The 15538-nt window shown below is 29.8% G+C and overlaps 1 protein-coding gene across 3 annotated transcripts in view; it reads right to left on the reverse strand.

Annotated features, from left to right (window-relative positions):
• The window catches only part of ppp2r5cb (protein phosphatase 2, regulatory subunit B', gamma b), a 38462-nt gene extending 25494 nt beyond the window's left edge, over positions 1-12968 (reverse strand). Inside the window, exons 1-3 of one of the 3 annotated variants that reach the window (XM_051138736.1) lie at positions 12803-12968; positions 12182-12241; positions 9274-9436 (exon numbers count right to left, since the gene is read on the reverse strand). In XM_051138736.1, coding sequence (XP_050994693.1) covers positions 9274-9436; positions 12182-12241; positions 12803-12829 — 250 coding nt within the window. In that variant the 5' untranslated portion in view covers positions 12830-12968. Of the gene's footprint in view, positions 1-1124; positions 1338-9273; positions 9437-12181; positions 12242-12567; positions 12721-12802 lie in introns of those variants that run through there. The other 2 variants (XM_051138738.1, XM_051138737.1) reach the window with 2 other exon arrangements.
• Between the last annotated feature and the right edge of the window lie 2570 nt (positions 12969-15538).

The following is a 15538-nucleotide window of genomic DNA, read 5'->3' on the forward strand; positions in this document are numbered from 1 at the left end:
AGTGCATTGCGTTGTGCACTGTGCTGTAACGCACTAATCACTAGGTATTCCATGCATACTTGCATAATGTTCAAAGTATGCATACAGAAATAGTTAAAGCAGTATGTTAGTATGCCAGAAACAAATCTAATTAGATGTCTAATCTCAAAGTTGCACCTATATTTAACAAAATCAGTATATTAGAATGATTTCTGAAGGATCATGTGATACTGAAGACTGGAGTAATGATGCTGAAAATTCAGATTTGATCACAGAAATAAATTATATTTTCACAGATATTTACATAGAAAACATCTGGTTTAAATTTTAATATCATTTCAGAATTTTAACAGTATTTTTGATCAAACAAACGCAGCCGTCATGAGCAGAAGAGACAAACATTTATTAAAAATAAAAATATACATAAAAATTATAACTATATTATACTGGAAATCCAAGACTGAGTGCACTGCATTATGCACTGTGCTATAATGCATGAATCATCTAGGTATTCCATGCATACTAATCTCAAAGTTGCATCTACATTTTTAAACCATTGCAATGAGCGTGCAACAAATACATCATCAATGCATGAATCATTAAGACATCTGTCTGCACGTGAAGTGAAGGAAATGTAAAGCAGAAGGAACCGGCCGTCAGGATGCAGTTTATCGCAAGCTCTGCGGCTTGAGCACACATGCATGCATATACATGCATTCTTCCTGAAGCTGTGACCTCACTTCCCTTGACATCAGTGCTCTGGTAAGGGGGGATGGGATGCTAGTTAAACAGACCCCCTCCTCCTTAACCAGCGCATTGTAAACAGAGTTTTCCACATTCACCCGAGCAACACGCAAGCTGCGTTTTGAGCTGTGACCTGAACTGCGATTCAGTGCATGGGATGTGTGTAGTATGCATGGCCAAAAATGTTGCATAAATGTCTAAAAATGCCGTCTAGGCAGGCAGCTTGCTGTTTTTTTGAGACAGAGCCAAACGCAAAGCTGCTGAAGCTCTTCTAAAAGGTTTCTAGCGTGTCCCAAACGGCGCAAATTCTTCTGCCTTCGTAACGGCGGCCACAAATCATCGCATAGCAACCTTCCTCGTCGCTCTCTGCCTACACAGACACAATAAGACAAACGTCTCACCTCTAAAGTGCATCAGGGCCACCGGCTGAAAGGGCCCGTTGGCGCTCGGAGCATCCAGAACCATCCTGGCCTCCTCTTTAGAGCATGTCAACATCTATGGGTCGGATCGGGCGCGAGACGGCTGCCGGCTAAGTCGAGCTGTTAGCCTCCATTTTAGCACAAACACTCTCAGCAGAAAATGAAGCTCCGCTGCTGGAGGGAAGCAGCTAGTTAGTGATGTCACCCATCAAAGGGAGGCCGCCGATTGGCCGGGGGAGACCACGTGATCTCCACCAGCAGAGGGCTGGCCGGGGAGGCTGCCGATTGGCTGGCGGGGGCCGGGGAGGGCGGGACCTGTGGATTTGATTGGCGCATGCAGGCCACATGCAGATTATGGGATTCGTCACAGTGCGAGCGGACGCTAAGCAGTCCTGCAGAGAAGAGCAAGACATCTGAAGACGATACATAACAGATGCACATGGTTCGTGCTATATATTGGGCTGCTCTTATGCTTAAAATTAAGGAAAGCGGGTGCTGAAAATGTAAACAGAAGCAGATGTAAAATACACATGGGGCTCTGTGAAATGTGTCCCCCCCCCAAAATTCCGTTTCATGTTTCCGTTTGAATCTTATAATTTTTAATGGCTGAATTAAATTTGAATCAATTAAATCATTTAGTATTAAATTGTAACAAAATTAGTGACCAATAATGTATTTTATTTTTTGTTTTAATTTTAATTTTAAAAAATATTTTTAATGACTAAAATTACATTTTTATATAAAATGATGCCTAATCAAACAATTAAAAAAAAAAGGAACAGTAAAAGTGCCCTATGAAATAGAAATACAAATATCTGAAATATAAACACTTTTTCTCAAATCTTGTTTCCTATTGCATTCCTATTTTTCTCAGTTCATTTTTAATTATTAAATTAAATTTTAATAATTAAAAAGGATGTCCAAATCAATTGAATTCATAAAACTTTAACAATTTTTTTTTTTTTTTTTTTTTTTTTTTTAAATTCTGGTGTCGGCCTTATTTTTTTTAAAGATTTAATTAAATTTTAATCTAAAATAATGCCTATCAATCGAATAAAAAATAAAAAATAAAAAAAATAAAAGTGCCCTATGAAATAGGAATACAAATATATATATTATAATATAAATACTTATATATAGAAATATAAATACTTTCTCAAATCTAGTGTTTTCTATTTGAATTGAAGTTTCGTTTTTATTAAATTAAATTTTAATAATCAAACAGGATGTCTAATCAGTTGAATTCATAAAACTTTAACAATTTAATAATTTATTAAAAATATAATAATTTATTATTTAATTTTAACAATATTAGTGACCCATGAAATCCCTTAGATTTTTTTTTTAAATTAAAGTGTCTGTTCAATTTTTTTAAAGATTAAATTAAATTTTAATATAAAATAATGTCTAATCAATCTAATTAAAAAAAATAATAATAATAACAACAATAAAAGTGCCCTATGAATTACGAATACAAATATCTAAAATATAAATACTTTATCTCAAATTTTGTTTCCTATTTGAAATTTTCTCAGTTCATTTTTAATTATTAAATTAAATTTTAATAATTAAAAAGGATGTTAACTGAATTCATAAAACTTTAACTTTTTTTTTTTTTTTTTTATTCGGTGTCTGTCTTGTTTTTTTTTAAAGATTAAATTAAATTTTAATCTAAAATAATGGCTATCAATCAAATTTTTAAAAAAAATTAGCAAAAAAATACTTTCTCAAATTTTGTTTTCTATTTGAATTTTTCATTTTTAATTATTAAATTAAATTTTAATAATCAAAAAAAGTCTAATCAATTCATAAAACTGCAACAATTTAATAATTTATTAAAATTTTAACAATAATAGTGCCCTAGGAAATGTGTTTTATTCTTTTTAAATTTTAGATTTAAATTTTAATGGCTGAATTAAATTGTAATAATTAAAAAGGATGTCTAATAAACTGAATTTACTAAACTTCATCAATTTTAATATTTTATTAAAAGTTTAACAATAATAGTGCCAAATGACATTTAATTATTTTCCCAAATTCAGTGTTTTTTATTTTAAAAATCTAGATTGCATTTTAAGCTGAATTACATATATAATATTTTAAAAATGATGCCTAATCAATTTAATTAATAAAACTTTAACAATTTAAAAATTTATTTAAAAAAAAAAAAAAAAAAAAAAAAAAAAAAAGTATAATATTAGTGGCATATAAATTATGTTTCATTTTTCCAAAACATTGTGTTGTGTGTTTTAGCTTTTATGGAATCTGTGTTTTATGATTTAATACAAATTTAAAATCAAAAACAGTAGCAATCAAATAAATGCATACAATTTTAACTATTTAATGAATCTTTTAAAATGTAAACAAACTAAATCTGAATAATTCCTTTCATTTTTTAGCAAACCAAGTGCTGCACAACAGTATTTTTGGAATCTAAGAAATCACAGAGCTATTTATTTTGTTTGTTTAAAACATTTATCAAGAAAGCTTTTCACACCAGACAGGATCAAAGAACCTAGCAACCACTCGTAACACCTTAGCAACCACTTATCACCCTAACAACAACATAGCAACACTCTCAGCGCTACTCTGGCGACCCGGCACCCATTCACAAAAGCCTAACATCACCTTTACATCTTCATGCTTTAGAAAACACATAAATCTGATAGCAGTACGGCATCCTGACAGTCAGTACAGTAAACCTGACGTTTCACTAAAACGCATCCTTTTGCGAGAAACATCACCTCCTGGCTTTACCTGTGCCGGAAACAAAAGCCCTGTCCCGCTGATGGGAAATAAAGAAAAAGCGATGACATAACAGTTTGTGACAGCAGCCCTTCTCAGACGCAGGATAAACAGCGACCGCAGCCAAACGCTGACAGGAAACCACATCTCAACACCTGCAGCTGCTCTGAGACGCTCATCTGAGCTCAGCGGCCTTCATGTGAACACAGACAATCAGGACAACCAGCAAAACACCCAAAACCAGCACTTACACGCAATGCACGCTAGATTCCGTCAACTGTAGGAAGTACAAACTAAAGTCACATTTTCTGATTGACACCATACATGTATATATTTAGGGATGCACAATATTATATTCCGGTACCGGAATCGGCCTATAATGACTATAAAAAGTAAATATCGGCATTGGCCCGTTATGAAAAATGCCCATTTGGTAAGGAGTTTTAATCCCGTAGGGGGCGCTGTTGGTCTACTTCTAATAAAATTAAAGTGATATACACAGATAAATAAACAACACATAAATAAAGCAGTAATTGATGTCATAAAATCATGAGTATGTTTTGATTTAAAGGTCAGAAGCTACAGCTTACAAGAATTTAAAAAATATTTTTTTTAGAATTTTTACAACTCTTTTGCTTTAGACTGTAAAATGTTAAGGCTACCACTGCATTTTTTGGGAAAAAAAAAAAAAAAAAAAAAAGAATATATAGGTTATTTATAGTTCAAAAGAACTTCATTATTGTTCATTTATTTCTAACAAGTTCGTTCTTGTAAAATCTAGCCAAAAATACTACTAATAATAATGTGCTTATCATTTCCGCACAGAAGAGACTTTGTGTTGTTTCCAAACAAAAGGAAATATATCAGTATTGGCATCGGTTATTGGCCAAAATGAGTTGAAAAATAAAATAAATAAATAAATATCAGCATACTGGCAAAAATCCAATATTGTGCATCACTTACTAACATATATTATGTATATAAAAAAAGACAATATATTAATATATATTTACACGCATTATATTAATTTATATTGGAACACTGCCTAAATTATTCATTTATTTTATTATTTTTCTGCCTGAAAATAATCTATATTTTATACTACATATTGGCACTTTTAAGTAGTAAAAATTAAAAATCAAATTCATTTATGACTAAATCTCTCTCTCTTACTTTTATTAAATAATATTTATTATTTAATTAAATATTATTAAATAGTAATTTGTAAATAAATTTATTATATAATACTTATATTTATCTTAGAATTAACTATATTTAAATATATGCAAAATGCATATATATGTGCATATATACACAGAAAATTTACTATTATTATTTATATATATATATATATATATATATATATATATATACACATAAAAATAAATTTACAAAGGTGATTTTATGTCCATAGAAAGCACATTAAATGTAAGTGTCTACTTTTAATGTTTCAAATAAGCTTTTGGAGAATATAACGTCAAAATTTGGTTGAAATAATGCTACATTGTCATTATTGTAAAAATTAAAACAACATGTTTATTCTGACTTGTACATATTAAAATATATAAAAGAATATTATGGAGCATAAATTTTGTGTTTTAAATGAGCAATAAATTCTTACTGACAAATGGGCAAAACCTGGGATAGTGGCAAATATTAAAATGTTTAGTAATTTGTCTTATAATATGTCATAAATTGATTTTTGTTGTAAATATGTCTGACAAGATTATTAAACTGAATGACATTTGAGTGTAAATTAGGGTAAAAATGTAAGATATTTATTTTTTGCTCAGAAAAACAAAACCAAAAATACAATTAAAGTAAGTAGAAAACTTTTTATTTTATTTATTTATTTATTTTTTTTTTGGAAAAACAACAATTTAAAGCTGTATTACACTTATATTTGTGCTTAAACCCTTTTTCGCCTTTGACCCATATATAAATATAAATATAAATAATTTTAAATAACTATTAAAATGAATGTAAATAATTATTTAAAAAAAAATATACACACATACCTATAACCATTTTTTTAAATTATTGATATATAATTTATAATATAATTTAATAATGAATAACGATTATCTCAGTGATTTACGTTACAGAGGAACCAGCCATTAAAACGTAAGCTGTGAACTAATTTGAATGTGATTTTTAATTTTTAAAGTCATTTGTGACGTGTGTTTTGCATTAATCTCGTCTGTTCATGTCCTCTGGATTTTTATGTTTAACAGCAACACGTGCTCAGTTTTCCTCTGCCTGGAGATGTTAAAATCGTTAACAGGCTTTAATTAGGTCAGATGCGAAAAATAAACATCTGAAGGGGAAGTTAATGTAACATATGAAATAATTACACACGCAGCACCAGCTTCTCTCAGGCACCGCAAATGAGGAAGCGAAAGCAGCTTCTTCATTTCATCAGCTATTCATATTTTCATTACGTCTGCACTGGATATTAGTTAAAGATCATTAGTTTTAGTAAAGGATTAGTTCAGCCAAACATGATTATTCTGTCATCGTTTACTCTCTATTATGTCGTATATCTTCCGTTGAACACACAAGGTTTGACGGTTTTCCATATAATCTACGATGAGTGTCCTGGTTTGACTCTACAAGAGTTTTCAAGCTTCAAAAAGCACAAAGAATCAGTACATTTTATGTGAAAACACCATGTAAAATATTTCAAAGTGCTGTCCAGTTAACACAGAAATAGACAGATGTGTGAAGGAGATGAGAATGATCACTAGCGGCTCATTCATCATGCTGGGAAGGGAAGGTCAAGCGCATTGCATTGTGGGCTACGCTGTGGCACAGCGTTCTGCTCATTCTGGCAAACGCGGCAGACGTGCTTCCCGAGCCGTATTAGTATGTGATTTCAGACATGTTTAATGCACGTTCAGTTCTAGACGCTAGTTCAGTCAAACTCTCTGTACATTTATCCACGTTTAAGTTCATTTCCACACCTGCCAGTTCTGACGAAAAGAGTCAAACCAGGACAAACACATCAGCATCTATCGGTTTCATTACATAAGATTTGACTGGTGTGATTCAGCTCTGTTGTGATTGACAGGATCTGTACATCTGAGGGCACTAACACAGGCTTTCATAATATTTAGGTCTATTTTATAACGAATTCTGAGTTCAAGATTCACAGTGATCAAGCGTTTCAATGCATTCGATCATTTCTCCATTGCTGAAGCATGTAGTGAAGTATTACCGACTTCAGAGATTTGTTAAAAGCTGATTTTGCTTTAAGGTCTATAAAACTGACTCTCTTAGAAACATTTCTAGCTTTATTATGAACAATTCACTGGTGAACATTAATTTAAAGAATATAAATGGCTGTCTTCCAGGGTTGTGATAGTTATCCAAATAAAAAAAATAAATATTCTACATTCTTCAAATATTCTACATTCTTCAAATATTCTACATGAAATATTCTACAATTAAATATACTACATACTATATACTAAAATAACTGAAACGTAAAACTAAAATAAAAATAAATAAAAACTATATAGATATTAAAAAACTACTAAAAATGTAATAATATTAATAAATTAGTAAAATTGTAGTAAAATATGTAAATGTTCTAAAATAACTAAACTTAAAACTAAAACTAAAAATTAATAAAAAGTATACAGATATTTAAAAAACTACTAAAAATGTCAGAATAATAAATACATTTATATATATATATATATATATATATATATATATATATATATATAGATAGATAGATATTAAAAAACTACTAAAATTGCAATAATAAATACTTACTATTATGTTATTATATATAATATAAATAAGATAATATTCTTATAACATAACTAAAGTTAAAACTAAAATAAAAATGAATAAAAACTATATAGATATTAAAAATTTAAATATTTTAAAAATGTAATAATAAATTAATATATATTTTAACTTCATGCACTAAAATAACTAAAATTAAAACTAAAATAGAAATGAATAAAAACTATATATATACACTACCATTCAAAAGTTTGGGGTCAGTACATTTTTATTGTTTCTTTTTTTTTTTTTAAAGAAATTAATACTTTTATTCACCAAGGATGTATTAAGTTAATAATTAAAAGTTTATTAAAAGTTAATAATAAATAATTTACATTGTTATAAAATATTTATATTTTGAATAAACACTGTACTTTTTAAACTTGTTATTCATGAAAGAATCCTGAAAAAAAAAAAAAAAAAAAAAAAAAAAAAAAAAAAAAATCACAGGTTCCAAAAAATTTGGCAGCACAACTGTTGATATTATCCAACACTGATCATTCTAATAATAAATCCACATATTAGAATGATTTCTGAAGGATCATGTGACTCTTAAGACTGGAGTAACAGCTGATAAAAATTCAGCTTTTCATCACAGGAATAAATTCTATTTTAAAGTATGTTAAAATAAAAAACATTATTTTATATTGTAAAAACATTTTGCAATATTACTGTTTTTTTTCTATATTTTTAATCAAATAAATGCAGCCTTGATGAGCATAAGAGACTTCTTTAAAGACTATTACAAGTCTTACTGACCCCAGACTTTTGAACGGTAGTGTATATACATATAAATTAATATATACACACACACACATATATATTTAACTTGATATACTAGAATAAATTAAGAAATTAAAACTATAAAGATATTAAAAAACTACGAAAAATGTAATAATAATAATAATAATTAATTAATATCATTTAACTTGATGTACTAAAATAAATATGTATAAAAACTATATAGATATTAAAAATTACAAAAAATTCATATATATTTTAACGATGTACTAAAATAACTAAAATTAAAACTAAAATAAAATGAATAAAAACTATATATATATATATATATATATATATATATATATATAAAATAAATGTATTTATATATGCATATATATATATATATATATAAATAATTTAACTTGATGTACTAGAATAAATTAAAACTAAAACAAAAATGAATAAAAACTATACAGATATTAAAAAAACTACAAAAAATGTATTAATAATAATTTAATTAATTAATTAATATAATTTAACTTGATGTACTAAAATAAATTAAAACTAAAATAAAAATTAATAAAAACTATATAGATATATATATAAAAAAAAAACTATTAAAAATGTCAAAACCACAAACTAAAATAAAATAAAAACAGAAGATATAAAAGTTAAAACTGGCTGTAATATCAAAAAAATCATCAAAAAAGTAATTTTTGCTCCACCTCTTGAAACAACTTTTTCTTTTCTACTGATGTCAGCAGGACCGTGTGGGCGGGGCTAAGTAATATTCACCAATAATATCACAGAACACTTTTCACAATCCAATCACACTCGTCACATATTCTGGACGTGAAGCGCGTCTCACCTTTGAAGGCCGGCAGTTTCTGTAGCTCTCGATTGTTGCTCAGGCTGAATCTGGACGAGCTCGGCCTCTTCTCCTTCTTCGCCGGAGCCTGAGATCCGGCCGCTTTGCCCTTCAGCAGTTGTGTGGTGGGTGGGACGCTGTTGGCGCCCTTCTTATTCGAACCCTGATGGAGAAAAACACTTTATATCCTCATCTCAGAGACAGAAGTTCATACAAGTGCAAAAAATGAATGTTTATAAACAAACAGTAACAGAATAAGACTCATTTTTTTCTGAATGAACAGTGTTTGCTCAGAAACGACAAAAACACAAAGGGAACATTAACTAGGATTGAACCTGTAACCTCTGTTCTAGGATCTGTAACCATTAAGTCACCAATATCCTAAGTTCAATACATTTAGCACAGATGCAATGTTAAGACATTGTTTTAAACATATTTTGATATTTTTGTTTTATATTTTTTAGTAACAATTTACAATAAAAGTTTTTAAATGATTGAACATTTTTAAAGTTTTTTTTTTAGTTTTATTATTTTTACTTTTTCATTACAATTTAAAATTTTTAATTTTTTTTTTTTTTTTTTTTTTTTTTTTTTTTTTTTTTTTTTAAATGTTTTTTGGTAACAATTTATGATAAGGTAGCACAGTTTTAATTTGGTAATAATTTAAAATAAGGTTTTACATTTAAACATTTTTACATTCACATTTTCCATTTGCTCAATGACAGCAGTGAACTCATACGAGTCGATTCATCTGCAATCACAGCAGCTCTGAACTGTTTCCTGTTTCAGACATCAATCAGTGGTACTGTATTACTGACAGCAGATTGATTACAGATCAATAGTGCCCATAAAGCCATTTGGGCTGTTAATGCACAACGTTTGCATGAATCAACATCAATGTCAGGTTCAAATTAATACGCATTTATAAAAGAAAGTATATTTAGATCCTCTAACAGTAACTACACATTTTCTTTTATGAATCTGCTACAAAGCGTCAATGCATAATGATGCATTTCTGCAGAGACGTTTGCAATTTACAATAATCTTGCACATTTTCAAACATTTTTGTGTATAGTTTGTTTGCTACTATTAACAATAAGCTTGCAAATTTTAAAATGCTTTTTTTTTATTATTATTGTTACCATTTAAAATAAGCTTGCGATTTATATTTTTATTTATTTATTTTTTTTACATTTTTGCTTATGTTTTTTTATTACTATTTACAGTAAGCTTGGAAATATTTAAACATTTTCATGAATTTGTGTTTTATTGTTATTTTAAAATAAGCTTGCAAATTTTGAAACATGTTTGTGTATGATGTTTTTTATTACAATTTACAATAAGCTTGCAAATTTTGAAACTTTTGAGAACTTTTTTGTTGTTACAATTTACAATAAGCTTGCGATTTTTTTGTACATTTTTGTTTATTTTTATTACAATTTACAATAAGCTTGCAATTTATTTTTTTACATTTTTGTTTATTTTTTATTACAATAATCTTGCGATTTTCTTTTTTTTTTTTTTTTTTACTTTTTTGTGATTTTTTTTATTTTTACCATTTTAAAATAAGCTTGCAAATTTTGAAACATGTTTGTGTATGTTTTTATTACAATTTACAATAAGCTTGCAAATTTTGAAACTTGAGAACTTTTTTGTTGTTACAATTTACAATAAGCTTGCGATTTTTATCCATTTATTTTTTTTACATTTTTGTTTATTTTTATTACAATTTACAATAAGCTTGCAATTTATTTTTTTACATTTTTGTTAATTTTTTTATTACAATAATCTTGCAATTTTCATTTTTTTTTTTTTTTTTATTTTTTTTTTTGTTTTTTGTGATTTTTTTTTTATTTTTACCATTTTAAAATAAGCTTGCAAACTTTGAAACATGTTTGTGTATGATGTTTTTTATTACAATTTACAATAAGCTCGCAAATTTGTAAACATTTTTGTGAATATTTTTTATTTTAACCATTTAAAATAAGCTTGCAAATTTTTTTTTATTGTTTTGTTATAATTTACAATAAGCTTATAAATTTTTTAAACATTTTTGTGTATTTTGTTTTTTATTGTTACCACTTAAAATAAGCTTGCAAATTTAAAATTTTTTGTAAATTATTTATTTATTGTCACCATTTAAAATAAGCTTGGAAATTTTTAAAAAATTTGAGAATTTTTTTTTTTTATTGTTACAATTTACAATAAGCTTGCGATTTTTTTTCACTTTTGTTTATTGTTTTTTATTTTATTTTTTTACATTTTTGTGAATTATTTATTGTTTTGTTATTTACAATAAGCTAGCAAATTTTTAAACATTGTGCATTTTGTTTTTTATTACAATTTACAACAAGCTTGCAAATTTTAAATATTTTTGAGAATTTTTATTGTTTTGTTATAATTTACAATAAGCTTATAAAAGTTGTAAACATTTTTGTGTGTTGTTTTTCTGTTACGATTTACAATAAGCTTGCAAATTTTGAAACATTTTTTTTCATGTATTATGTTTTTTATTACAATTTACAATAAGTTGCAATTTTTTTTATTTTTGTGTATTATGTTTTTGTTAAAATTTACAATAAGCTTGGAAAGTTTTAAACATTTTTGAGAATTATGTTTTTTAATACAGTTTACAATAAGTTTGCAATTTTTTAAACATTTTTGTGTATTATACATTTGAATCTATCCCCAAAATGTAACCAAGTACATCTAAAAAGAGGGAAATATTCTGTATCCTAAAACATCCCAGTTCAACTCACATCTCTGCATTAAAATAAATCTCCACATGATCAGAATGAGACACATGCATCTCATTTCTATCATTTGCTTTGCAAATAATAAATAAGAATTTAAAATACAGGCACATTTTAATTATATATACAAATAAAACAACGTTTTGCTGAATTACCTCATGCTCTGAGTTTTCCTGCCCTCCCGTTTTACCCACTTTTGCAGATTTCGGTGAATCCTATAAAGAAAAAAAACACATTTTTCCACCTAAAGAATGATTTGTGGCTAATAAAAACACACTGATCTCACTGACAGCTAACATTAGCAATCCGGCTTAAGTATTTCACATCCAAACCTGGACTCCAACAGCAAATATAATCAAATCCCCGCTATTTATATTAACAAAAAATTATTTTGGACATTTCACCACGCGTTTGAGTTTAAAGAATATTTCTATAAAGGAACAACCATCCCTATTACTCGGCTAACAGGCTAAAGTTAGCTTCGCTACGAAAACTGAACACATATAAAATAAAGTGTACATAAATAAACATTCAAAGTCACCCAAAGTGCTTCGTTTCTCCTCCAGGGATGTAAATCGTTCAAGGTTTATAACCCAGTGTGTAAATCAGTGCGATAAAAGGCAGTTTATGATGGGCAGAGCTGGAGTTAGCAAACATGCTAATGTCTCGAGCTGAGAGCTGCAACTCATCTGCCACTTTGATACAAGTATAAATCCGTTTTTGCAACACTTTCGCGGGTTTTCCTCCACATTCAAACACGTGAGGTTGTGTCTCACCTTGTCTTTCTTGGTTTTATTCGGCATGGCACTCAGACGCGTGTGTTTCCTGCAGGCAGTCAATGAGAGCCGCTGTCAGTCACTCAGAGCGCGCGCGCGCGTGTGTGTGTGTTTTGTGAGAGATCACACACACTCACACTCGTGCATTAGCAGACTAAACTGAACTGAACACATCGTGATGTCTGTGAACTCATTTCGCACCTTCCTTTCTGATGCAGCTTTGGTTTCATTTTCATCTGATGAAAATACATTTAATTCAATGCACGTGTTTTATTATTTTACACTAAGGAGATTAATTACTCAGTGTTGGTATTCAATAATGTGTGCATTATGAACAATATTATTTATCTGTATGGACTCGTGATGCTAAGCGTTTGAAGTATTGTCCACTGCTGTAATTTGTATTTTGCTGACATCTGCTGGACACACTGTAGAACACATCACTTTTTTTTAAAGGGGTCATCGGATGCCCATTTTCCACAAGTTGATATGATTCTTTAGGATATAAATGAAAAGTCTCTAATATATTTTGGTTAAAAATTCTCAATGGTTTTGTAAAACAACACCCTTTTTACCTTCTGCAAAAATCATCTCATTCTGGTCGAGGCTGCTTTAAATGCAAATGAGCTCTGCTCGCCCCGCCCTTTTCTTCTCTCTGTGGAGTGACGAGCCTGTTTACTTTAGCCGCATTTAGTCGCGTTTAGCTGCTAAACTTGCTAACTAGCACATTATTAGGAAAGACGATCACAAAGATTCATTAAAAAACCCTTATACTCACTTCTGCTGTAAGTGAAGCTGGATCATGAATGATTCGTGCGAACATAGACGGATATATGTAGATCGGGAGGCGCATTCCCTTCACAAACAAAGGTAATCCACTGCATCTTCAGCGGCTCAGATGTCGGGAGTAAATGACGATCACTATGTTCATTATTACATCCAGCAACACGACACCTCAATCGCTCAATCGGAGATATTCTTGTCTAACTTACATCCCTGCTCCAGCAACGAAACAATGGAGGTTGGACTGTTACAGCTGATCTGAGGTAAGACGCTCATGTCAATCAACTATTGTGGGAGTGGCCTCTGTCTGTGTGACGCCACAACGACAGGCATCTGAGAACGGCTCGATTTGAAAAAGGGGATATTATTTTTACAGATTAATTAAAAACCACTGCATGGATTTGTATCATTATAGGGTAGATTTGTACATACACTGACAACACACATTAATGTTCAAACAACATGAAAAAGTGAACTTAGCATCCGATGACCCCTTTAAGCGTTTTAAGTATTGTCCACTGCTGTAATTTGTATTTTGTGTTATTTTGCTGACATCTGCTGGACAAACTGTAGAACACATTTTGGAAATCACTTTTTTTAAAGAGGTCATCAGATGCCCATTTTCCACAAGTTGATATGATTCTTTAGGGTCTTAATGAAAAGTCTCTAATGTACTTTGGTTAAAAATTCTCAATGGTTGTGTAAAACAACACCCTTTTTACCTTGTCAAAATCAGCTCTGCAAAAATCATCTCATTCGGGTCGAGGCTGCTTTAAATGCAAATGAGCTCTGCTCGCCCCGCCCCTCTCTTCTCTCTGTGGAGTGACGAGCTTGTTTACTTTAGCCGCATTTAGCCACTAAACTTGCTAACTAGCGCTTTATTAGGAAAGGTGATCGCAAAGATTCATTAAAAAACCCTTATACTCACTTCTGCTGTAAGTGAAGCTGGATCACGAATGATTTACGCGAACACAGACGGAGATATGTAGATCAGGAGGTGCATTCCCTTCACAAACTAACGTAATCCACTGCATCTTTAGCGGCTCAGATGTCGGGAGTAAATGACGATCACTATGTTCATTATTACATCCAGCAACACAACACCTCAATCGCTCAATCTGAGATATTCTTGTCTAACTTACATCCCTGCTCCGGCATCGAAACAAAGAGGTCGGACTGTTACAGCTGATCTGAGGTAAGACGCTCATGTCAATCAACTATTGTGGGAGTGGCCTCTGTCTGTGTGACGCCACAACGACAGGCATCTGAGAACGGCTCGATTTGAAAAAGGGAATATTATTTTTACAGATTAATTAAAAACCACTGCATGGATTTTTATCATTATAGTGTAGATTTGTACATACACTGCCAACACACATTAATGTTCAAACAACATGAAAAGTGAACTTAGCACCCGATGACCCCTTTAAATTAGTTTTTAATTTAATTTAATATATATATATATATATATATATATATATATATTTATACAGAACTGTGCAAAAGTCTTAGGCCACTAGTATTTTCATCAGCTAAAAAATGGTTTAAAGTCAGTTAAAGTCTGTCTTTTGCTGTAGTGTGTCAGTAAAAAATATCAGTTTTCATTTCTAAACATTCATTTTGCCATTAATCATAATAATCCAGTGAGATTTTTGTGTGGAGCACAGGCTGTTGTCAGACTCCTTGTGCAAACAGAGATGTGATCTCTCCATCATTCAATCCAGTCTGTCTTAAGAAACAGAAAAAACGGAGACAGACTAAATCCAGAAGAACTGTGGCAACATCTCCAAGATGCTTTAAGAGACCTACACCTACAAAGCTACAGTACTGTTAACATTTTTAGGCAGTTAGGCACATAAAATGAGGATGCTGTCAAAAATAATGTATAGATAGATTTTCTTTATCAATGAACTTCTATTAACTAAAATAAATCAGCATTTGATGTGACCATCC

Source organism: Labeo rohita, chromosome 20 (genome assembly GCF_022985175.1).
Source record: "Labeo rohita strain BAU-BD-2019 chromosome 20, IGBB_LRoh.1.0, whole genome shotgun sequence".
Lineage (NCBI taxonomy): Eukaryota > Metazoa > Chordata > Actinopteri > Cypriniformes > Cyprinidae > Labeo > Labeo rohita.